Source organism: Dunckerocampus dactyliophorus, chromosome 20, assembly GCF_027744805.1.
Source record: "Dunckerocampus dactyliophorus isolate RoL2022-P2 chromosome 20, RoL_Ddac_1.1, whole genome shotgun sequence".
Taxonomy (NCBI): domain Eukaryota; kingdom Metazoa; phylum Chordata; class Actinopteri; order Syngnathiformes; family Syngnathidae; genus Dunckerocampus; species Dunckerocampus dactyliophorus.
This window is the reverse complement of record NC_072838.1, coordinates 6241751-6269234: the sequence shown is the minus strand read 5'-3', so window position 1 is coordinate 6269234 and position 27484 is coordinate 6241751. Positions and strand designations below refer to the sequence as shown.

The 27484-nt window shown below is 39.5% G+C and overlaps 1 protein-coding gene across 1 annotated transcript in view; it reads right to left on the bottom strand.

Annotated features, from left to right (window-relative positions):
• The window catches only part of nxph1 (neurexophilin 1), a 43604-nt gene extending 25587 nt beyond the window's left edge, over positions 1-18017 (bottom strand). Inside the window, exon 1 of the mRNA XM_054764076.1 lies at positions 17654-18017. Coding sequence (XP_054620051.1) covers positions 17654-17707 — 54 coding nt within the window. The 5' untranslated portion in view covers positions 17708-18017. The remainder of the gene's footprint in view (positions 1-17653) is intronic.
• Positions 18018-27484: the final 9467 nt, after the last annotated feature.

The following is a 27484-nucleotide window of genomic DNA, read 5'->3' as shown; positions in this document are numbered from 1 at the left end:
TCCATCAAGTGCTCACCTGCATCTCAGAGCTGCAGCAGCCTCTGACAGGGCAGGATGAGTGGATACGAGGCCCTGCATGCGGCAATAAAGTCAACGCCTGCTTGTAAATGAACAGCAGCTAGTTGCAGATTAGGCCTTATCTGGCTGACTGGAAGGACGGATGCGGGGTAAGGCCACCGCAATCTGCTCATATTTGAACATCATAAGTCAGGTAGGTTCAGGCTCCTCTCGTTGGACTGCTAATAGGAAAATCAAAGGCCTGTGCTGTGTGTGTGCAGCCTGAGGGTAAAGGCTGTTAAGTGATCGCTTCGCCATGTCTGTCTGTCTCTCCACGCCTCATCAAAGCAGAGCAGCAGATAAATGTGAGCTGTTATCCGTTACCTAAGGCCTAATTGGCCCTTTAATTTCATATCAGATCTGCGGCCACTTCAGCCTCTTTGAGTCGCCTCAGTGGCCACATGATGCGAACGTACCCAAGCCGTTTCCGTCTGACAGATAGAGCACCTTTTAAAGTCACCCACCCTTTTAAGATGGTCCTCGTGCTGGGCGCAGCGGGCCGTGCGTTGTCACATGCGGCTTGTCAAGCTAACAAAGCATCCGAGGGACAAAGCACATTACCCACAGAATAAAAACGCTCCGAATCCAACGCATCGTCCGCCCGCAAAGACGGGATGTAAAAAAAGTCAGCCTAACGTTTCCCACAAAAGTCAACGCGAAACGTTTCCTGCTGCCGTATACGTCCATAAAGCAGACAAAAGTAGACGTGTGTATGTTTTACAGTGCACTTAAAATTCAATTTACGCTTTACTACCAATTACATTGCATTGTAAAATGTAATTGGTAGTAAAATCATGTGCAGACTGCAAATTGCTACATTTGAACCCAGTGAAAGCTGAATTGGTGCTCTTTCACACCAGGTGTGTGTGTGTGTGTGTGTGTGTGTGTATATCCACGTATATTTAGGCATGTGTGTGTGTGCGTGTATATGTATATGTGCACATATATTTTTGCATATATATGTGTGTGTGGGTATATTTATGTATGCATGTGTAATGTATGTATCGATGTGTGTGTGTATATTATGAGTGTGTGTGTATATACATTATATACACGTGTATGTATAGGTGTGTGTGTGTGTGTGTGTGTGTATATATATCCATATGTGTGTGTATTAGATAGATACTTTATTTATCGCCAAGGGAAATTCATATTATGTAAGTATATATGTATGCATATATTTGTGTGTGCGTATGTACTGTATACAGTATGTGTATGTGTGCATGTGTATAAATATTTCTATACACAAACGTACATATATATACAAATATACATACATATTTATGTATGCATGTATAATGTATGTAACGTAGAAGGACTGTGTAAAATGACAATGTTTAATTTTAATTTTAATTTTTTTTACTTTTTTAATTTTTTTAATTTATTTTTTTATTTTTTTTTATTTATTTTTTTTTTACTTTTTTATATTGTATATTGTTTATATTTTATATTGACAATGTTTCATTTTTAATCAGATTAGTTTAGAAATTAATTCATCACGATTAATCACATTTGAAGCTGTGGGTGAAATTGCATTAACTGTGTTTGATTCCCAGAAAGAACACTGAAAGACAGGATTATGTTTACCACAGTGTATGCTTGTTAACATTTTAATCACGCTAAAACATACTAAAAATTGGGCTGAGTTAGGCTATAGGCTGGAGTTCCAGGTATTTTGAACAGTATTGTCGTTTTCAAACGCAGTACAGTAACAACAAAGTTTTATCCAACACTAATAATAATAATAGTTAAATATTTGAGCCTTTTTAATCAGTTCCCTTTTTTGTACGGCAAATGGAGGATTGTTTGAATGAATCTTTGTAGTAGTTGTTGACGTGCAGTGGCCTCCTATGACCTGCTTTTGCTGTGCTGTGTTGTGTAGACTTTGGAGTGTCCGTGAATGCACAACAAGTGTTGTTCCGAGGATGGACGGCGAGAAGCGTTTGTGAGTTTGAGATACGAGTATGGTGCTGGAACTGAGCGCTGCTGTTGATGTACAGGTATGGAGGCAGGAATACGTTTTTAAACGTGTCATACTCTGTGTATGTCTTTGGGGACGCGGGATGAAGACCTCCAATAGATTGTCTCCGTTTGTGAGGCCTTTGCTCCACAAAACTCGCTGATATTGCGACAAAGGTGTACAGGTTGACTTTGGCTGCATCATGACCTTGTCTATTGTCCAGCCAAATTATGGAGCTTTTGTAGGAGTAATGTCCACTTACCCTGTCCATTGTTCTCCCAGTGTGCCTTTCAAGCCGATGCTAGGTACCATTGATCACAGACGACAGCAGCCAGCTGACATCGTCACGCACATGTCAATGGCATTGTGCTTCCATTTTGCCTTTCTCGTGTGGCTCATTAAAAGGGTAACGAGAAAAAAAGAATGATTCAATTTCTGTTAAAAAAAAAAAGTGTTTTATACTTTTTACTCCAGTTTATTTATTTATTTGAAGGCTGAAAAACATTTGTGGTATTACATTTTATTTGGATATGAAGTACATGCACCCTATACACCCTCCTGGAAAACTTACTGATACTTTGTTGTAAAAGACAGATCACCTTCTGGTGAGCTTGGATATAATAATCCTGCATATTGGCAGTCAAACTCATCCATTCATTCAGCAGCAGCATTATACAGTCGTGCTGATATAGTGGCGTCCAAAGTGCGGCCTAGGGGCCGTGTGCGGACCACTGCTGTTTTTTTATTGGTCCACAGTGCATTCGAAAGATATAACTTAACAAGAAAACTAAAACAAAACAACAGCAAAAATGGAAAAAAAAGAGTAAACAAAGAATACAGTCAAAATGTGAAGAGAAAAAAAGTTGTAATCTGACAAAAAAAGGTACAATTTTCCGAGAATAACGTTGTAATATTATGAGGAAAAATAACATAATTTTAGTAGCATAAAGTTGAAATGTTAAAGATATTTTTTGTAAGTTGTAATATTATGAAAAACAAACAAAACAATGAATAAAGTTGTATTTTGGGGAAAACTAGGCTGCAATAATGTTACAACATACTGGATTATAGGAATAAAGTCATGTTTACAAGAAGAAAGGTGAAATAGTTGGAAAATAAATGTAAAAAAAACAACAGAAGAGATGAAAAAGAAAACAGCTGTCGTTTTACGAGAATAAAGCTAAAATATTAAGAGGAAACCATTGAAGTATGAAATATTTCAGACACAAACAAACAAAATAAAGCTGTCATTTTTGGAAAATTTGATCAGGGAATAAGAAGTCATATGGGAAAAAAAAAGTCCAAATATTATCGGAATAAATTCATAAATACGGGGAGAAAATTGACAAGCACAAAGTTGAGATAGGTGGAAAATTAAAACAACAACGGCAGAAAGCGCTGTCATTTTACGAGAATAAAGTTAAAATATACTTAAGAATCCGATGCGAAAAAAGTTGCAATTTTACGAGAACAAACCCGTAACATTGCGAGGAAAAATAATGCAATTTTAGGAGCACAGATATTACAAAAATATTAATATTATAAGAATATTAAAGGGAAAAAAATAAGTTGTAATATTTGAGAACCAAACTAAGCAAAATAAAGGCTTCACCTATATGACAAAGCTGCGATGCACTTTCTCCATCCATCCATCCATTTTCTATGCTGCTTATCCTCACGAGGGTCGCGGGGGTATGCTGGAGCCTATCCCAGCTGACTTCGAGCGAGAGGCGGGGTACACCCTAGACTGGTCGCCAGCCAATCGCAGTACAGTCTTGTCTTCCATTTGCCAAATCCCAACAAGGAAAATAAATCCTGCATGTTGTCACGCATGCTTCTCCAACGTAATCCAGTGAGAAAAAGCTGTCCTGATTTGGCAACATCTTTGATTTCTGGTGGTCCAACGAAGCCACGGCACATCGACAAGTCATCCCGCTTGACGACACACACACACACTCTCGCACACACTCTGAATGCAGCGGCTAAAGTGTTGTGCTGCAGAGTTAACCGGTGGGATTTTCCCCCAACAAGCGTGGGGACAGCTGCGGTATTAGCGGCACGGGCTATTTCTCCCGGTGACTGAGATCTGCTCAAAGCATTTGGGGCTTGAGTCGGGCTATTTAAGAAGGGGGATTAGAAAAAGGATTCCATCCAGGATTTACTACTCCTGGGCGGTGTTTGTGGGAGAGTTAAACGTGCTTCATAGCAAGCAAGAACAGTGAGGCGGCGCCGATGTTCGACGTTTCGTCAATCATTTACAGCGGTGGTTGTCAACTGCTGGGTCGGGACCCAAAAGTGGGTTGCGGATCCTTTGTGGGTCGGTTGCAAGTCAAAAACTCCATCAACATATGTAACATACAACTCATGTCTGACTGCGGTGTTTTCTGCATCATTTGCATGCATGCAGTTATCATGTTCGTCCTCATTTCCTTGACGAAATGCATTCAGAAATGCCTCTAAAATGCACTTTGGTCATGTAATTATGTGTATTAATGTTTCAAAAGATGACAGGTGATTTAAAAAAAAACAACATCAATTTGGTTGATTTGACTTCAATACAAGCAGAAAAAATATAAATGATTTAATACAATTATTTCATAAATGAAGGAAAAAATAAATAAAACTGGAAAAATAATACAAATAAAAAGACTTAAACACACGTGTAAATGATAACGACACAAAGACTCAAATAAAAGTGTACAAAATAATCAATGCAAATTTAAAAAGACTAAAATAAAAATGTAAAAAATGTAAATAAAAACAAATATAAAACACTTAAATAAGTGTAATGAATCATTAAAAATGAATTTAATTGACTGAAATAAAAGTGTAAATAATAATAAAACAGAAATAAAAATGACTTTTAAAAATAAATACAAATATATATCACTTCAATAAATGTAAGAAATAATTAAAAATAAATCAAAATGACTGAAATAAAAGGGTAAATAGTAATAATATAAAAATAAAAATTACTTAAGTAAAAGTGAAAAAAATAATATAATAAATAAAATAAAGAAGACATAAACATGTAAAAAATAAATACAAATATAAATTGCTTAAATAAGTGTAAGAAATATTTTAAAATAAATTAAAATGACTGAAATAAAAGTGTAAATAATAATAAAATTAAAATGACTTCAACAAAAGTGTAAAAAAACAATACAAATAAATAAAAAACAAAAATGACTTTAATTGAAGTGTAAAAAAATAACAGCACAAATGAATTAAAATGACTTAAAAGTGTAAATGATCAAAATCAAAAATCGAATAAACAAAAATTAAGATTTTCCATCTTCTCTCAGATTTGCAGTTGCTCGTTTGCTATTCAACAGCTCTATGGTTTTCATGTTGTTTTCACCTCTAAATGCAGTCTGCACAGGCAAAACCTGCTGAATTATTTGAAGGATGAGCTTGGCTAAATGAAAAGCAGAGCGAAGGAAGACGTGTCACTGAAGTATGACTTCCATCCTGCATGACTGACAGCTGTCAGTCGCTAACAAGTTCTCCTTCGCTATTTTTCCAGCCGCCCCGGTGGGAATGGGAAACCATCCATAGCGCGCCAAATGGAATTGTAATTTTGAAAATCAATACAGCTGTTTCTGTAACTAATAAAGTCCTGTCATGTCCCCACAATGGGATCCTGATAAGGACTGTGATTGGCCTTTTCCATCATCCATGCGGTCCTGATCCAGATAATTCACAAAAGGACACCGAGGTAAGTACTTTCATATATTGATTTGTAAGTTCACATCTAGAGATATTGTATTTCTCATCTAGTCGCCCACAGTGTTCCATCCCTCATCAAATAAACACATCTATTGAATCCAAGTGAGGCGCTCATGATTGACAGCTGGACATTTTTACCTAATCGATAACAGCAAAGCCTCGCTAACAGCCAGCACACACGCTTTGGCTACAACATGAGGTACGCTAGCACAAGCACCACCGTCAATTTCTTGCAAATCCCTACTTTGAAAAAGATAATATTGCTCAGTTTTGATTGGCATTGTAAGATTTGTGAATATTTTGCTTGTTATTTTAGCTGAAGTGTGCAGAATTTTTAATATGGTACATAAAGAAACACTCTAACAGTGCAGTTCTATAATAGGAGTGTCCAAAGAATGGCGCAGGGGGCATTTGGGGCTTTTTTTATGGGCCTGCAGCCATCCATCCATTTTCTATGCCACATATCCTCACTAGGGTCGCGGGGGTAGGCTGGAGCCTACCCCAGCTGACTTTGGGCGAGAGGCGGGGTACACCCTGGACTGATCGCCAGCCAATAAAACGCACGCACGCACGGGGAGAAGATGCAAACTCCACACGGAGATGCCCAACAGAGATTCGAACCCAAGTCTTCCCGATCTCCTGACTGTGTGGCCAACATGCTAACCACTAGTTGCCCGCAGCAGATTCTAAAGATAGAATTTAAAAAGAAAACAACAAAAATCTGCAGTCATTTTAACATTAATAAAGTCAAAATATTAATATATATATATAATAATATAATATAATAATATTATAATATATATCATAATATAACGGTGTAATATTATGAGAATCAAAAGAATAAAACAGTTTGGGAAAATTAGGCTTCGTCGTAGTTACATGAAGAAAATTTACATGAGGAAAGTTGAAATAGTCGTGGGAAAAAAACAGCAGAATTGGAAAAAAACAGCTGTCATTTTACAAGAATAAAGCCAAAATATTACAAGAAAAAAGTCGCACTTTATGACGGAAAAAAATTGCAATTTTTTCACAATAAATTGATAATATTATGAGGAAAAATCATTTAATGTTGTAATATTAGAGAAACAAAACAAGTCAGCTTTATTTCAGACACATTGAACAAAGTTTAAATATTTGGAAAATTAAAAAAAAAAAAAACAGCAAAGTGGTGGAAAAATTCATTTTAAAATTTCATTTTTCACCATGTGGCCCACCTGGTCGACACCGATTTTAACTTCATCAGCTATTTGCTAAATTACTTTCTGATGCTCTGAACCGAACTTGAGCACAACGCATTTTAATAATTGTCACGCTCTGCATAAGGCTCAAGATTTTATTTATGCATTTTATTTATACTTCCTGTTTCCGCCTGTTTGTGCTTTGCCCTGCAGGTATCTTTGTCTCGTGAGTGGGGGCGGAGCAACGTGGTCGGTGGTCGCAATCGTCTTCATAAATTCTTTATTCTGCGCCACTTCTTCCATGCCTCCTATTTGTTTGCTGCCCGATTCCTTGCTTAAGTCTTTCTTACGGGTAGGCTTTTTCTTTGGCGTCTTCCTGGACTGCCTTGTTGCTCCGTTCCAACATGGAGTTTGATACTTTATTTGATACTTTAGTGTCACGGTTCGATATTTTTTTTTTGATACAACAAAAGAAAATGTCCTGCCTTTTTTAAACTTGTGTTGAAATGATTAAAATGACCAATATGTATTTGTTTCAAGTCAAAGGTAGCTTTTAAATGAAACCTACGTGGTGAAGCTGTTACCTGCAGTGCATCCTCAGTATATTAAACATTACAATTAGAAAATTGAAAAAAAAAAATCAATTATCCAAATGACAACGCAGCCGACGTCAAGGGGAAAACATGAAAAACTTAAGCCACTGGAAGATTTGTACAATTCCTCATAAAATAACAGCAACAATAACAAGTATGTGTAGAAAAATGCATTTCCACAATGGAGTTCAAGGCGCGCATGGCGCAATTTACTTCTTTTTTTTTAAGGTTTTGCACAAAACTAGCCGGGTGAATGCTCGTTTGTGTGTGTGTGTGTGTGTCCTGTGATTGGCTGGCGGCCAGTCATGGGTGTACCCCACCCTCACCCAAGGTCCCTGATGAGGACAAGTGGTGGAGAAGAATGGACGGATGTCTTCCCTACAAGAGATTAGTCATTTACAAGCGCTCATCGCTCATTTGTGTTCATTCTGTTACAGTCATCCGTAAGTGTCCCTGCAGGGTGACCGGTCCACCGTAGCATCGCTGCAGGAGAAGATGAAAAGGGGACGCTACTGTTGGGTACTGTGTACAACACACCACTCCCGTGGCAAATGCATCGCTGGCAAGGCAGTGGAGGGAAACATTTCCCCCCTTCTTTTCCTATCTGTGCATTATCCTCCCCAAGGGAGCGCAGCGTCTCAGCCTGCTCCGTTCCACTGCTCAGCCAAGCCGGTCATCAGGTTAGAAAACGGGGTGATCCATCACAGTGCTACAGAAAATCCACTTCCTGGATTGCCAAACTCAGTCAGTGCCAGAACTCATATGCTGTTTCTTGTGTCTCCCCACAGCTAATGACTAAATACTGCAACCGGAACACAAACACTCCTCTGTGGCTCTTATGCCGAAATGAGTAGGATTAATATCACTTCGAGACAGACTGTTATTATTCCTATTCACCAGTAACTAGGGCTGTCAACCGATTAAAATATTTAATTGGGATTAATCACATTTTGTCAATAGTTAACTTATAATTAATCACATTTAACCGCAGATAGAAATACGTTTTTATCTATACTAAGTAGGGCTGTAAATCTCTTTGTGGTAAACGATTCGATACGCAACTACAACGATAACTGATTTTATGTAAAGGGCCATCAATTTTTGGAAATATGGACTATTATTTTATTAAACAAATAATATACTGTGCAGTTAGAAATCCCACAGTTTTTGCATGTTTAATGCGAGCTGGGTTTTGTCCCACTTTGTTGGACGGCCTTTGAAAGCACCTTCTTCTGTCTTTCACGCTGCACAGATAGACTACTATACTGTATTTTTACCCTTTTTCTGTCGCCTCGTTTTTGCTCCCAAATGCTGATACTATGTGGGAATGCATAATTCTGAAAAAGAAACTCCAGGGTGGTACTGGTTGGTAGATGGTGGGTCTGCATTCATTTCATGCTTTTAATTTGATGTTGTTCCCGTCATAGTTTTACACAATACATAATAAATAAGATCAATTAGGTCGTTATAATGTACGTATGTTTTGCTGATGTGTTGAAAATCTTTCCCGGTGACTAGCGAGTGCACTGCTAATGCTATTGACATCCATTCTCATCTTCAGCTATGGTCACATTGACACAAGCCCCCAAAATAGCTGTCCTCGGCCATGCCTGCTATTAAATAGCAGCTTGTAACCCAAATTTTAGCTGGCAGTTCAAAGCCAAAAATTAACAGAGAGACAGCTTGCATCTAAAAAACACTGGTTGGGACACACGTATGCCAACATACCACTGCATAAATGACAATAAAAAATACCGGCCAGGGCTTTGAAGCTAAATTTACCAAATAAAATCCCCTTTTCTTTCTCCATCCTGTTCAATATTTGCTCCCGCTTGTAGCTCCACTGTCACCGCTGCGTTTCCTCAAACTACGTTGCGGTCCGAGGGTCAAACAGGGCATGCGCACGTTAATCACACGTCAAAAAAAATAGTGCTGTTGAAGGAAACTTCCATTAACGCGTTATTTACACAATAAGAGTAAATAACAGATAAATATGACATAACATAGATAGAGAGATACAAAAAATTCATGGCAACGATGTGTGGTGTTACATACAGTAATCACTTGCCACTTCCCGCTTCGCATTTTGTGGCTTCACTTGATCGCGGTATTTGAATAAAGCTTGTTATTAGTCAAAAATGTCAATATTTAAGCAAACTCTACATGTTTTTGCCAAAATTCAGCATTTTCAAGCCACTAAAAATGGCTAACTGAAATAAAGTACAAATATCAGCCATTCAGAAGACAGATTCAAAGACGTTGTGATATGTACTATTGTACACTGGTCACTAGGGGTCAGTAATGTCACCGCAGGGAGTACTGCACAGAGCAAGAGGAGACAAAAAGAACAAGGAGCACACCCAATGCTAACATGTGTGAGTCTATGTTATGTCATATTTATGTCTTATTTACTCTTATTATGTCTGCCATATTGGCTAATACGGGTAAGACATGTTCTGTTTGGTTTTGGTTTGGTTTGGTAACCTAAAACAACAAATCTACGGGATTCGACACGAGGAAGACGCCAGATTGTTCCTAATGATTCGTTGACCTGAGTTGTCTACTCTGCGCCACTACTTCCTTGTTCGCTTATTTGCTTGTTTCATGCCCAGTAACTGTTGTCGTTTTTGTATACTTCCTCAAGCTGTAGTATCTGCTCTTTTGGATAACACAGTAGAGTTTGTGTAAGGTTCAAATAACCTGTATTGCACAACATTCACGACTCTAAGTAAGAGCAAGGGTAATGTTCACTACTCACGTCTGGGACTAGCGTTGCCAGATGCACAATAATTGTTGTTTTTGTACAATGATTTCACCCTCTGTGTGATCAATAAGTCCTAAAATATTAGCAAACACATACAGGATACAACCTGCCTTGCCTGATGTTATGTATTTCCTCATGTACCTCTTTACCGCATCAAAGAAAAGGAAAGTGAAATTAGACATAATGTAAATGTATTAGTTATTAGTACTGTACTGTGCAGTACTTATTTTACAGTAAGTTCAAATGCATAAATGTAAATGTTAGTTATTAGTACTGTAGTACTTAATTAGTACTGTGCAAAAAGAAGAATAGCATGATGGAGGAAAACAGTCACTTCTGGTCTTTAAGTGAACTTTTTTTCCTTCGTAGTGAGTCCCAAGCATGAGGCAGACTCTTCTTTAAAGACAAGGAAAGTGAAAATAAACAGTGAAGTGAAATTAGACATGGTAAATGTATTCGTTATTAGTAGATTTTTACATTTAAATGTATAAATATGAATACATTTACTGTTCTTTACTTTTTACCGTCGTAGTGTGGCCCAACCGCGAGGCGGACTCTTCTTCAAAGAAAAGAAAAAGGAAAGTGAAAAGTAAAGTGAAATTAGACGTGGTTGTCAGGAAACGTGGGGGCTGCCGAGTGCTTGACCCCCAGTATGCAGAGACAGACTGCGGTGGTGGAAAAATAAAAGTCTTTTAATAGCGCGAGCGGGTCAGGTGCTCACAGTAGTACAGGATGAAGGCGACACAAACCGACTCTGCGAAAAACATCCACGGAAGACTTGGGCAGTAGCAACAGGTAACGGAACCGTCAAGGTGACGGCACAGACGCAGCACGCAAAGGCAATCACAGGCTTTTAAACTCCACTAATAGGGACAGCGAACATGTGTGCAGAACACCACCGGGGTAAAGCGGCCCAGCGGGAAGTGCAGCCCTCCAAAATAAGAGCGCAGGACAGGAAGTAATCACTCCTGTCCTGCGGAACATGACAGTGGTAAATGTATTCGTTATTAGCACCGTACTGTATTGGTACTCAGTACAATACCGAAGTCCAACCATCCATCCATTTTCTATACCGCTTCTCCTCTTTAGGGTCGCGGGGGCATGCTGGAGCCTATCCCAGCTGACTTCGGGCGACAGGGGTACACCCTGGACTGGTCGCCAGCCAATCGCAGGGCAACCTTTGCAACCAAACAACCATTCACACTCACATTCATACCTATGGACAATTTAGCGTCGCCAATTAACCTAACATGCATGTTTTTGGAATGTGGGAGGAAACCGGAGTACCCGGAGAAAACCCACACACACACGGGGAGAACATGCAATCTCCACACAGAAATGCCCAAGGGAGAATCGAACCCAGGTCTTCCCGATTTCCAGGCTGTTACTGTGTTGGCCAGCATGCTAACCACTAGACCACCGTGCGGCCCCAATACTGAAGTAGTGCTTATTTTTACATTTAAATTTATAAATATAAATGTACTAAACTTAAATGTATTACTTATTAGTTGTGTACTGCGGTAGCATTTATTTAGTCCTGTACAAAAAGAATAATAGCATGGTGGAAAAATGGTGGAAAAGAGCCTTCTCTTGAAAGAAAAGGAAAGTGAAATGAAATGTTCAGAAAGTGAAGAAATCAACATCCAAACGGCTCAAATGCGGCGGCCGCCATAAAGCATCACGATGGTATCTTTGAGCATGTGACATGATCAGCTCCTATGAAATGGACAGTGATAACTAAGCAGTGAAGTGGTCTCATTTTCGACACTTCCTCCATTCAGTAAGCCTGTCTCTCCCTCCCTTGCAACACCCCTTTTATGTGTTCAACGTGCATGTGAGTGGTTGAGTTTGAATGCAAGGATGCGGGCTGTAGACGTTAAACGGCGATTGCTGCATCACTTCACTCGTGAAGAGTCGAGAATAAGGCAGACACTGGCGCACCTGGAGATGTAAGGACGGTCGGATGAGGTTATCTCGGGGTTTCAGGGACGCTTCAAAGCACTACTTTAAGGGGTGACACGCTTTGCCGTAAAAGGATTGCGGAGAGGGAAGTGAGGGGACGTTTCTCCAGCTTCTCTAAGGATCAAACCCGGGGCGTGGGCTGGTTGGGAGTTTTTGAGAATAGGACCCTTCGACGGTCGGCTCTATCTTTGACCTCTGAACTGCAAACATGATTGAAAATGTGGAGCAGAACATAGAGGAGAGAGTAGAGGCTAGAGCGTCATTAATCATAGAGCCTGGCTGCCTTGACACACACACACACACACACACACACACACACACTTGTGTTTACTTATTGTATTTTTTTAACACCATCCCAGATACAAATCACTCATTTGCCCCCCATGTGGTTGTGGAATATCGTCCTCGCAATGATGCATGCAGAGACGAATAAAACCAAACACAACAATTGCGCTGCTGATTGCCGTGTGCGCAGGAGGCAGCGATATCGCCGACTTCACGGGCGCGCACCAAGGTCAAGCGTGTTTTTTTTTTTTTTGTCCGGTGCTGGCGGGAAACATGCTGCACTCGGATCAGACGTCCCATGGCTCCCACACCCGGATCACACGGGTTATGGGTGACGCAGTGTAAAGACCGAATCACCTTGACGTGTCCATTCCGAAATGATCCCACACTCGTCCTTCTGCGGCATTCGTTTACGTTTCACGGCCTTCTCGGTTAACACTTGTGGCGGAACTGGGTTAGTTAGCAAAGAACTACAGAGCCAAGCGCTGACGACATCGTAGACGGGCAACGGCGCGGACGTCCGCTTCCTGTTTCCGTGTGTTAGCGAGCTAATAAGATGCTAAATAGGCCGTTTGGTGATTAAAAAAATACATGAAGAACACAGTTATTTTGGAAAATGTACACAAACCGAGGCAAAATTTTGCTAACCGGGGCGTGTGCTAACAGAGTTTCTACTGTAATGCGCATTTATATGCGTAAATAAATAAATAGGAGTAAAAAGAGGAGACTATTTAACTTGTTTAATAAAAGAACAATGTATAGACCTGTTCCACATGAAATGTATCATTAAATCGCTTCTGTTGGCACATAAATAAATAATAGTAAGTACTGTAAATAAATAAATATTTTATCTTTAATATTCACACACTTCCAGCAATTCCTTCTCGGTGACCCATACATGACTCTATGGCAAAACATGCAGGAGGTTGTTATCCTAATTTGGGTTTTTTTTAAGATCTTTTTCCTAAAAATGTTTTTTTTGTTGTTGCTTACACATCATTTTTATATGTAATAATTTAACATATGGAAAGAAACGCTTAGCATTACAGCCTATTATTAATTACACTCAGATTTTACTTCTGTTTGCCTAAATTAAGCTTTTCTGAGCATAAAAATGGCTAAATTAAGTAAAATACAAACATAAGGCATTCAGAAGACACATTCAAAGACGTTGTGATGATATGGAGTATTCTACACTGGTCACTAGGTGTCAGTACCGAAGTATTGTACACAACAGGAAGTGAAAAAAACAACAATAACAAACCTAAACCTAACATGTGAGTCTATATTATGTCTTATTTATGTCTTATGTGTCTTATTTTCTCTTATTATGTCTACCATGTTGGGTAACATGAGTGTAAAGGTGACTATAGGGGTGTTATTTCATGTCTAGAGGGCTCTAATAATGTTAAAAAAAATGTATTTAGAAGGTCGTAAACAGGTTGTCTATGCGTTAACTATGAAAATATTCGATTTATAAACAAAGAATGCTACTTCGTGGAAATGCACTTATCACTGTCGTGTCTGGAAGCGATTAATCATAATAAATGAGGGATTACTGTGTATTTAAATTGGCCAATAGGTTTGACTTCGTGGGTCAATCATAGGGAAAGCGTCACTGTTTGCAGCGAGCGTCATTTCAGTGTAACAGCAATCAGCGGACTAGCATAAAGAAAAGGAAAGCTGCTCCCATGGAAGCACAAAAATGCTCCGAAAGGGGAGAAAGGCCAACCAACATTGTATAATGATGGTATCCTTCAACATGTGAAAGGATCTGCTCCTACGAAATCGAGAGTGAAAACTAGTAGCGAGGTAACCGAGGTAACCAGTAACGAGGTATTCTGGGCACGAGAGGTTAAATAATGAATTCATTAAATTGTCAAAATATGAGAAACATAAAACAAATGAATGAGCTGCGGTGTAAAAATGGCCCCTGGGTGGCACTTTGGACACACCAGTGCTTGGCTATCAATGACGCGATACCCTCAGGCTGTGAAGTGACGCCTCCATGCTGCATGAACAGCTACGTAGCGGGAAAATGCTCACTTAATTGACGTAAAAACCATAAAACACCACGGCGCCACTTCATGGCCACACAGGCAACGTGCCTGAGTGCTTGTCACCGCCACTGATGTCATTTCTAAAGGTGCGCAGACACGCGGGGGTGTGTGCGTGTTAAAATGCACAACGTGTGGGAACTTTAGCCCGCATCTTAATTTATTAGCTTAAGCACATGATTAACCCATAAGCAACCATAACACTTGAAAGTGTCGAAGTGACGCATAGAAAGCATGTGGGCATGGTTGTCATGTGACTATCCCAGGATGCGGCTTCCCCAAAATGGCCGTGTGTCAGGTAAGCTAGCTCATTTCCAAACGCTTAATTTTTTCTCTTTTTACACCCATTTAAATGTATGTGAAAGTATGTAATGTATTCATAGGGTGTCAAACATTACAATTCAACCCTTATTACTATATTTCTTTCAGGAATTCATAAAAAAAACAGGCTAGGAAAATATCGCAACCGGGCTTTTAGCTTTAGAATTGCTGTGACGTGTTAGCATAAATGCTAATAATACGCTCAATAAATGTCACTGTTTCAGTAAATATATGTCCTTTGTTCAATTTAAAAGTGTGCCACACAAAAAGATGATGACATACTGGTGAGACAAAGGAAAAACACATTTAGTTGAAAAACAAAACACTGTGAGAGTTTTGTATTCCGCAATATCCACCTTATGCATAATATGTATCCTACCTAATATACAGTAGCTAACAGCTAACGTATGCATAATATCTAATATATATAATATCTAACATGTAATATATTTAACAACTAATCTATGTATAATATGTAGTATATTTAATAACTAACATATGTATGATATGTAGTGTATTTACTATCTAACATATGTATAAGATTTAATATATTTCAAGTCTGACATTGGTAAAATATCTACTGTATTTAACATCTAACATACGTATAATCCATCCTTCCATCCATCCACTGGGCTCGAGGGGGTATGCTGGAGCCTATCCCAGCTGACTTTGGGTGAGAGGCGGGGTACACCCAGGACCGGTCGCCGTGGCACATATAGACAAACAACCGTTCACGCTCACATTCATACCTACGGACAATTTAGAGCCTCCAATTAACCTAACATGCATGTTTTTGGATGGGAAAGGAAACCAGAGTACCGGGAGTAAACCCACACACGCACGGGGAGAACATTCAAACTACACACAGAGGAGATCTCCTGACTGTGTGGCCAACATGCTAACCACTAGGCCACCGCGCGGCCCCATAATATTTAATATATTTATAATATGTAATATGTTTAACATGTAACATTTGTATCATATGTAATATAGTAAACACCATCCGCCCCCTCCTTAACACTGGACTAACACTTAAAACCGCTGTACAAATGAAAAAAAATATGATTATTATTATATTTTTCTAATAATTTAAGAGGAGTAGTTCTAATAAATAGTGATTTTTGAATGAACAAATTAAAAGATACACAATAATCCGAATTTTTTAAAAATATGTAACCATGATGCATCGTGCAGTACAGCAGCTGTTCTGAAGGAAGTGTTCTCCTGCAGCCAATGATGATAATCCCAGATGGGATTGTGCTGTCCAGGAATAATGAGTCTTCCTAATTGAATGGAGGAGTGGAGGTGAGGACCCACTGCGGTGTTTTATGGACTGTTTTGTGGTCTACCTGCGCCGGAGCTCTTATCAGGGTCAAGGCGGGGATCTCAGACAAGAGGCTTAGCAGAGACAAGTGTCTTTAACAGCAAATAAAACCATCAAAGTTCACCTTTAATCCCTGCTGCTGCTGCTGCTGCTGCTGCGGATAAGGCTGCACAATAAGCTCCGTTCACTCCATACCGACCGCCTTTGTGGGCATGTGTGTGTGTGTGTGTGTGTGTGTGTGTGTGTGTGTGTGTGTGTGTGTGTGTGTGCGAGAGAGAGAGAGACAGCGTGTCGCTATTATTCAACTCCATCATTTATAATCTCGCTGTGGATAGGATTTAGTTTTGGTGTTTTTATTTCATATTCGCTCGTTTCATTTCTCGAAGTAAAAGCGAAGTCGAACAAAATGTATCTCCTTCTTAATGCCACAATTATTTCATATCGAATAATCAAATAATCAAAAAGGCTTTCCAAGACGTGGAGAAGATACCTTCAGCACCTTGGAGAGCTCCTTTGACACATTTACATTTATATTTATTGTTTAGATGTATTTATATTGCTTTTATATTTTGGAAATATTATTTTCAGATTCCTTTTTTTACTAATAATGCATTTATAAATGTATATATATATAAATATAAATAATTAACATTGACATGTGCATTTAAGACAATTTAAGTCAACGTGTGATGAAATATTATGCATTCTGAGGATGTTAGTTAGATAATAATAAGTTTAAAAATAAAAGCTATAACGGTAATTGAAAAAAAAATCACATGTGACACCAGTGCGTCTGATTTATGAGGTTTTATGCTGCTTTAAAAAACGAAAACACACACAAATACAGTATATTGCATATAAATGTATGTAAAGGAAACGTGGCTTTTTTGCATGGAGTTCACGTGAATCTTGCAGTCTTGTACAAGTACATACTGCAAAGTAGAATAAAATGTTCATTTAAAAAAAATGCATATTTGCATATGCGTAATTAATAATAATCAAAGTATTATTCTATTAATAGCTATGGCTTTCCTTCCTTTTCTTTAATTATTGAAGCTTCTTCAAGAAAAAGCATTTTTTCACTTCAAATGAAAACTTTTTCCGCGCATAAATGAGACGGGACTCGTGCGTTGGGTCTTTTCTTCCGCGAGGAAAACGGCGCTGCATCAGTGGTGTCATTGCAAGGAATCCACTGACAGTTAAATGAATAGAAAAGTTTGAAACCCCCCACGTTAGCGCATTGGTGCGCGGCAGATCAGACGGTCTCCTTGCTGCAGCCACTTTGCTCTTGCAAAACGACAACACGTGCGTTTAATTCAGGGAACTAAAACATAAAAAAATCCCCCGAAAAGTTTCCCTTAAGTGTTGAAATGCAGTGTGAGGCGTGTGAAGTTAGCAGGGAGGACACGAGAGAGCGACTCACCAGGTGAAGTGCAGGTGTGAGGAGGAACACGGCGCACCAGCACATCCTCAGCATCCTCCCGCTGCTCAAACTTCCGCTCGTTTCCTCGGGATGCTTCTCGCGGCTCTACCGACCATAAATCCACCTGGCGTGTGCCTCGCTGCACCGTCAAGTCCCTCAAGCAGCGGAGAGGACACGGCGAACCCCCATGACTGCGAGCGGAGAGGTTGGAGGGACGCGGGGGCGCGGAAGTGATGCTGTGCTTCACCGGGGGGGGGAGAGGGGCGGCGTTCCTAACAGTGACTTGACTTCATCCAGGTGCAGAGAGGAGTGAGGCCATCGCTGGGAGCAAGCTGGTGCTTCTGGTGGTCTGGATGCCGGCGGTGTGAAGACAAACTGGGGCGGGTGGGGGGGTGGATGTGCGTTTTATATGCACACATGTACTCGCTCAAGGGGGGTGAGGGATGAGGCGGGATGGGGAGGAGTGAAAAGGCAGAAAAGACCAATAAAAGGCAAAGAGATTGGCCGGAAGGAAGGTAGAAGTTTACTTTTTACGGACTCATGAGGAACAAAGCTGCACTTGATGGAGATGAATGCAAAGTACCACCTTCCTCCATCCTGGCACAAACCACTACACTGCTTACACGTGACTACACTTGCACATTTCACTTTTTAAAAATGTAGGACAATTTGTTACACTCCTAATCTTTACTGATTGAAGAAATATGCTTTTTGGGGGGAAATGAAGGGTCATAAATTGTAGCATATATGTTAGCACATGCAGTGGTATGAAAAAGTGCTTGCCCGCTTCCTGATTTCTTTTGTTTTTCAGTGTTTCAGATCATCAAACTAATTAAAATATTAGTCGATGACAACACAACTGAACACAAAATGGAGTTTTTAAATGAAACTTTTTATTATTAAGGGAGAAAAAAAAACCCTACATGTCCCTGTGTGAAAAAGTGATTGCCCCCTAAAGCTAATAAGTAGTTGGGCCACCCTTAGCAGCAACAACTGCAATCAAGCGTTTGTGATAACTTGCAATGAGTCTCTTTCAGCGCTGTGGAGGAATTTTGGCCCACTCATCTTTGCAGAATTGTTGTCATTCAGCCACATTGGAGGGTTTTCCAGCATGAAGCGCCTTTTTAAGGTCATGCCACAGCATCTCAATAGGATTCAGGTCAGGACTTTGATTAGGCCACTCCAAAGTCTTCATTTTGTTATTCTTCAGTCATTCAGAGGTGGACTTGCTGGTGTGTTTTGGATCATTGTCCTGCTGCAGAACCCAAGTTGGTTTCAGCTTGAGGTCACCAACAGATGGCCGGACTTTCTCCTTCAGCAGAATTCATGGTTCCATGTATCACAGCAAGTCTTCCAGGTCCTGAAGCCGCAAAACAGCCCCAAACCATCACACTACCACCACCATATTTTACTGTTGGTATGATGGGTTTTTTTCTGAAAGGCGGTGTAACTTTCACGCCAGATGTAATGGGACAGGTCTTTTGTGACCTCTTTGATGAGTCTTTGCTGCGGTCTTGGGCTAATTTTCGTTGGCCGGCCACTCCTCGGAAGGTTCAGTGTTGTTCCATGTTTTCGCCATTTGTGGATAACGGCTCTCACTGTGTTTCGCTGGAGTCCCAAAGCTTTAGAAATGGCTTTATAACCTTTTCCACACTGATAGATCTCAATTAGTCTCAGTTAAGTTTTAAGGGGGGCCCACACACACGGGGAGAACATGCAAACTCCACACAGAGATGCCCGACGGAGATTCAAACCCACATCTTCCCGATCTCCTGACTGTGTGGCCAACGTGCTAACCACTAGGCCCACTTGACAGCACACACCGCAAGGCATTGGTGTCCAAAGTAGACTCACTGATTTGTCACCAATAAAGTTTTGATCCGATAGCTTAGCATACATTGGGTTAACATAAATAAGTATTGTATCTGCAATTGACTGGCGAACAGTCCAGGTGTACCCCACCACCCAAAGTCAGCTGGGATTGGCTCCAGCATACCCGTGACCCTAGTGAGGATAAGCATGCAGAAAATGGATGGATGGATGAAATAAATAAATAAAAATAAATGAAGAAAATAATATTGCTATAAAGAAACTGAAAAATATATATAATTAAAAAATATATTTATATTGATATAAATAAATAAATAAATAATTCATATAAATAAAATCAAATAATAATATATAAAAAAATGTAAAAAATATATATAAATGAAGAATATACTGATATAGCAACCTTGTACAGTTTATCTGTACATTAACACTTCACATGAACTCGTTGATTAAGAAACTGAAATGTCGCCTAAATCTATGCCATAACAGCAAAAAGGCAGTTGTACACATATTTTGCGAAATTTGTTCTGTTTAAAGCAAGAAAACAAACTCTGTCCTGCAATCCTCCACACAGACGACAAGCAACCTTTAATATTTTATCATAAAAAAAACACAAAGAAAAAAATATCAATACAAATAAATAGAGCAAAAATATGTAAATGAGGAAAAATAGCCCTACAAAATGACCTCCAGCAGGCCACTGGTGTGAATGTTTCAATCAGAAACAGGCTCCATGAGGGTGGCCTGAGGGCCCGACGTCCTGTAGTGGGCCCTGTGCTCACTGCCCAGCACCGTAGAGCTCGATTGGCATTTGCCATAGACAACCAGAATTGGCAACTACACCACTGGTGCCCTGTGCTCTTCCCTGATGAGAGCAAGTTCAACCTGAGCACATGCGACAGACGTGAAAGGGTCTGGAGATGCCGTGGAGAACGTTATGCTGCCTGCAACATCATTCAGCATGACCGGTTTGGTGATGGGTCAGTGATGGTCTGGGGAGGCATGTCCCTGGAAGGACGCACAGACCTCTACAGGTTAGATAACGGCACCCTGACTGCTATTAGGTATCGGGATGAAATCCTTGGACCCATTGTCAGAACCTACGCTGGTGCAGTGGGACCTGGGTTCCTCCTGGTTCATGACAATGCCCGACCTCATGTGGCTAGTGTATGCAGGTAGTTCCTGGAGGATGTTGGAATTGATACCATTGACTGGCCCCCACGTTCACCTGACCTAAACCCAATAGAACACCTCTGGGACATTATGTTTAGGTCCATCCGGCGCCGCCAGGTTGCTCCTCAGACTGTCCAGGAGCTCATTGATGCCCTGGTCCAGATCTGGGAGGAGATCCCCAAGGACACCATCCGTAGTCTCATTAGGAGCATGCCCCCACGTTGTCAGGCATGCGTACAAGCACGTGGGGGCCACACAAACTACTGAGAATCATTTTGAGTTGCTACAATGACATTTTAGCTAAATGGACCAGTGTGCTGCATCATTTTTTCACTTTCATTTTTGGGGTGTCTTTGATTCCCCCCAGCTGTCTTCTGGCAAGAGACGGGGTACGCCCTGGACTGGTCGCCAGCCAATGAATAAATAGAATAGAAATTAATAAAATAAAAATAGGTAAATTAAGAAAAATATGTTATTATAAATAAATAAAGAAAAACATATAAATTAAGAAAAATATATTTTAATAAATAAATCAAAATATACAAGGAAAAACGAGGCCACAGTATGGTATTGTCCGGTATTATAACTGAAGAAGTGAAAATATATAAATAAAAATCTATATATTTATATGAATATATACATCAAGAAACATCGATTAATATAAATTCAACTAAAATATATCATGTAGGAAATATATTACTATAAATAAATTAAGAAAAACATGTTAATATAAATTAAATCAATACATACAAATAGATTGACCAATAATTGATTAGAAGTGATGCTGTCCGTCTGGAAACATTGCATTGATCAGGAAAAAGCGAGCCAGGTATTTGTCAGCAGGATGATGGCTGCACAAATAAACTGCTTTCCACAAAATTGTAAGCAGGCACGAGAACCCATCAAATGTGGACGTGGGGATGACGGTGCAGTTTCGCATGTTTTCGTCACGTTTGAGAGTGGAACTTTTTCCCGTAATTGTATTTGGTCCGCGTGTAACGCATGGTGACGGAATTCGGGAGGTATTAGGAAGAGTGGGCTTGTAGGACAGCAACCTCCACACCTCCATGCTTCGCGTCAGAACGTGCGTACTGTATGAGCGCGTGTGTTGGCCTCGGTGGCGTGGACGAGCTAGGTGAAGTTTGCTCCATTGCCGAGTGTGTGTCCCTGGGTGGGGGGTTAGACAGGAGGATCCTTTGTGTCACAAGACAGGAGGGGACTTGAATCAATTCTCTTGTATTTTGCCCGTAAATCAGCCAGCTGATGGTGTCCTGCACTGCATGCTCCAGATAGCCTTCAACTGGCCCGGCATGGCACGTGGACCACCAGCAAGGGGACATTAATCACTACCGGGTTGGCTTATTCCATATTGTCGCTAGGAAACACAATAGCGACTGCGATAAACTTACAGTATGTACTTAAATATGTGTCCTTAGTGTGAAATATTTGCTGGAATAATAGCGACTGTGTTTTTTTTGTTACTCTTCTGGCACCACCTTGAGGCTGTTTTGTGAATCAACTTGGAAGATGAACTAGCAAGCCGCAAAGCAGTTATTCTCATCCATATGCACGCGCAGCCACAGTACACGTCATGAAAACCGCTGAGAATAAATTGAACTGAACAACAAATATATGAATTCATTAAATATAATAACAATGAAATAAAATATATCAAAATGCATTTTATTTTAATAGTATTTTTATTTAATAAAATACAAATCTGTTAAATAAATAAAAAAATGTATAAATTCAAAAGAATTCAACTGAATGAATGTAGCTTGTTGTTGCTCGCTGGTTGTTTCTTCAACGTCTTTCCCTTTATGATGGACTTTCTTAGTCCTAACTTTTTCCGAAATCCCTATTTAAACGATTTCCACATGCGAGAACAATGCACGTAAAAAAATGAAATAGGTGAAAAAGCCTATTATTAGTGTCAGCTTCGCTCTTTTATCCCAATTTTTGCTTCTTTTTTAAAAAAAAAAAAGTCTCAATATTTCAACTTTATTCCCATAATATTTTCACTTTATTCCCATATTATAATTTTTCCCCCAACCTAATTTTCCAAAAAATGTCAACTTTATTTTGTTTTTTTGTTTCTCATAATATTCCTACTTAATACATATTAATAAGGTATTTTTTCTTTAATATTTCAACATTATGCTACTAAAATGACATTATTTTTCTTCATAATATTACAAGTTTATTCTCATAAAATTGCAACTTTTTTATTGTTAGAATACGACTTTATTCTTGTTTTTTTTCCAACTATTTCGACTTTCTTCTTGTAAATGTTCTTCTGGTAATATTCCGACTTTATCTCCATAATATTTTGACTTCATTCTCACAATATTAGAACTTTTCTCCGCAACCAAATTTTCCAAAAATGACAACTTGTTTTGTTTTTTTTCTCAGAATGTTGTGACTTTTTAAAAAATAACGTCTTTTTTTAAAATGCCATTAGTATTCCTCATAATATTAAGAATTTTTTCTCGTAAAATTATAATCTTTTCTCTCTTAATATTTTTACTTTATTCTTGTAAAATTACTGCTGATTTTCCCATTTTTGTTGTTTTTTTTTGTTCAATTCTATTTTTAAATATAAAACAAATGACCCGTTATATACAAAAGACAAGTTTTCTGAAAATGTGGCCCAGCAAACAACTCAGCTGAGTATCCCTGCTGTATCTTTTTGTTTCATCCTGAATTTTCACCCAAAATATCCCTAACTTTTAGTGAGTACTGTGTATAAATAATGTGTGCTTGGTTTCAAGAGGCTGATCTGAGGTCAGTTTGACCTTGCTGGTGCTCACGTGGATCATAAACACTTGAGTGTTTGCTCTTTGAGTCGTGCTTTTGTGAGTCTTGTTGCATTTGAAGGCCACGATTGAGGATCAGTGAAGCACAGATGCTGAGAATTGAGCTGCTGACTTCAAAGAATAGAGCGATGGAACCAGAGTGGGTTGCCATCCAATAAAGGAAGGACGTGTCTTACGTCTCAATCACACAGCTGCTCCTCTTCCTCTCGTCAAAGCAAGAGTGTAATCAGGAGGTCCATGTGCGTACCTTTGTGCTGGCCCTTCATTACTGGGCTGGATAATGACAGCGGAACGTCTTACTAATGGGTCGCTATTGGGCTCCAAAGGGAGGGGCATTGAGACAAGATAAAAAGATAAAGAGGATGATTGCGGAGCAGAGTGAAGATGGTGTCCGGCAGCATGGAAATGTCAGCCCTGGCTCGGCTCCATGTCCGATTGTGAGGGCAGATGCGGCGGCGAGCCCTCGGGCGGGGTGGCGCCGCGCAGCCCGAGCAGCTGCCGTGTGAAGTGTCACTCCACATCCACAGAGCGGACCGGCAGTCAAACCAGGCTTGACCAGGAGGGGCTGAGGGGCTGCAATTGAAGCATGGCGACAAAAAGGCCCGGCAGCCTGTTGGCTTGCTCAAGGCTGCCAGCACTTTCCAGGAGGATGTGGAAGGTGGGGAGGCTGACAGAGACAAATGATAGCAAATAGCGGCGCGCCGGCCAAAGGATGCAGCTGCCGGCTATCAAAGGCATCACAATTAGCATGACTGCTGGCGTCAGAAAGTCAAGTTTCCGTTTGGATGTGAGCGTGAATGAATGAGTTTATTTTTGCTTCAAACGTTCAAAAAGTACAAAACTCAAGAGTTCACGCAAGTAAGTAAACTTTTTTTGGGTCATTTTGTGTTGCTACTGGGCGAATTCAGGAAGTGCTGTGCAGAACAGGAAGTAAAAAAAGAACAAGGAACTCTCCCAATGCTAACATGTGTTAGTCTATAATGTGTCTTATTTATGTCTTATTTTCTCTTATTATGCTACGATATTGGGTAAAAGGAGTGTAAAGATGACTATAAGGGTGTTATTTCACGTCTAGAGGGCTCTAATAATGTTCAAAATCGCATTTAGAAGGTTGTAAACAGGTTTTATATGCGCTACCTACAAAAAAATTTCAATTTATAAATAAGGAACCCTACTTAGCGGAAATTCACCCGTCACAATCGGGTATGGAACCAATTAAATGCAAAAAACAAGGGATTACTGTATGACGAAGATCTGACCTTGCGGAGCAGTTTTGTGGCAAATCAGACTGGCCATCAAAGTTTGTCACCGTGTGCCTGCCGCCCGCACCCTACGGCATAGGCTAAAATGCTTCATCATTTAATTAATTCATATTTGGCCTCATTTGGTCAAAGAGGTTGTCAAAAAGACCCCTGATTTTGACCCAAAATGGTCGACTTCCCGTTTGTTTGCGAAAATGAGTTTCTGAGACATTTTTACACCTCCTGTCATGACACATCTCTCCACCAGATTTAGGGAAACACAGGTTCATTTTTAATAAATTTGTAGTGGGAGCTTTTGAGTAAAGATTTGTGCTCAGAACTCTTAAAGTAGCACATTTTTCACAGGGTTCACAGAGTTTTCAGGCACCTAAAAATGCAACGGAATGTATGGAATAATAGTAAAAATAGCAGTTCCGATTGCATAAAACATTTCTATAAAAACTTACTAGAAAGTAAAATATCTAAAAACGCTTCAGAGGCCTACTTAGAGGCGAAAAAATGTGTTGTTTTTTTCTATTTTCTGTACTACTGTACTGTACTACGGTCTTCTACTACAGTTCGATACTACTGCCCTATACTACAGTCCCACACCATTATCCAATACTACTGTCCTATAACATGGTCCGATACTACTGACCCAAAGTATACTATACTACTATACTATACTACTGTCCTATGCTATACACACTAGGGTACTATACTACAGTCTGATACCATTGACCAATACTACTGTCCTATAATATGGTCCAATATTACTGTCCCACAGTATACTACGTACTATATGACAGTCCTATACTACAGTACGTTCCTATACTACTATCCTGTACTACTGTCCTATACTAGGGTCTGATACTGCTGTCCTATATTACTGTCCTGTTCTAGTATCCTCTAATATGGTCCTATACTACAGTTCTATACCACTGTTGCATAATATGGCCTTTTCTACAGTTCAATACCATTACTTATAATACGAGACTATATTATGGTCCTACACTACTGTCCGATACTGCTGTCCTGTACTACAGTATACTACTGTCCTACAGTAAACTACCGTCCTATACTGCAGTCCTGTACTACATTTTCCTGCAGAAAAACTACTGTCCTATACTATAGTCCTGTACTACATTATCCTACAGTAAACTACTGTCCTATACTATAGTCCTGTACTACATTATCCTGCAGTAAACTACTGTCCTATACTATAGTCCTGTACTACATTATCCTACAGTAAACTACTGTCCTACACTACAGTCATGTACTGCAGTCATACAGTATATACTTCGGTCCTGTACTACAATCCTACTGTATACTGTCCTACACCACAGTCCTGTACCACATTATCCTACAGTAAACTCCTGTCCTATACTACAGTCCTACAGTATATACTTCGGTCCTGTACTACAATCCTACTGTATACTGTCCTATACCACAGTCCTGTACTACATTATCCTACAGTAAACTCCTGTCCTATACTACAGTCCTACAGTATATACTTCGGTCCTGTACTACAATCCTACCGTATACTATGGTCCAATACTACGGTCCTATACTATTGTCATATTGTCATTCAGTACTGCTGTCTGATATTACGGTCTGATGCTATTGTCCTACACTCTCTTGTTCTACAGTATAGTACTGTCCTGTACTACAGTCCCACAGTGTACTACAGTCATGTACTACGGTCCTCCAGTATACTGCAGTCATACAGTAGACTACGAGTACAGAGGCAGTAGACAACATCGAGTATGTCAGGTATTAAAGAAAAATGGAACAAATACCATAACAACAGTAAACATCCCTGCACTCTGTAGTGGGGGGGGGATGTAGTAAAGTCAGTGAGGTGAAAAGAAGAGGCTTTTCCTTGATGAAAGGACTTCCTCTCTCGGCAGCAGGCAGTTCATTGACAGCCTGAGATGTGATTAGGTGAAGTGCCGATTAAATGAGAGGACCAAAAACATGTTTCTGTCTGATCCCAATCAGCAGCACTGATGGTAAAGACAATTACTTCAACGAGCACACGACGACAATTTCACAAATGGAAGAAAACTACTTTCAGGCTTCATTGTGCTGCTTCATGTTTGCAGCGCCAGTGCAGTCCGGATTCATGCTCATTTGAAACAAGTAGACACATAAATAAATAATTAAACCTCACTGTTCTCTTCTGTGGACATATTTAACCGTATTTCACATGAATTACTTTTTAAATACTTTTAAAAACATAACATCGTGTGTTCGTGTTATGAAATTGAAACGGTCATTTACTGACATCTAGCGTTGACATAGAGCATTGCAACATCTATCCAGAGGACAGTACTGTATGTCCATGGTGCATAATAATGACCACACTGCACAATATTTCTTTTGTTTATTATCAGCAATTAGTCAAATACATATAAACAAAGAGTAGGAAAAGATCAGAGTTCATCACATTTAGCATATCCACCTTCACTCCATTTTTTTTGTCCTTTTTTTGGTATGTATTTTTTCAGTAAAAAAGAGAAAAAGAATATGGTACATTAATAATAAATTAAAAAAGTATTTTCCCTCTATTTACAAGTCATACTGAAGGAAATATAAATAAAACATTCCATGAACAAAATTTCAGGCGGTGATATGATGTTTTGGTATTGATGATAAATACACTGTATACTTTCAAGCATACATTTTCAGTACTTATACAGTACTTTCTTTAGAGGAACCACTGCAAAAGTCTTTTATTTTCAACTCCATCTTGTAAATCTTGGGGGGGG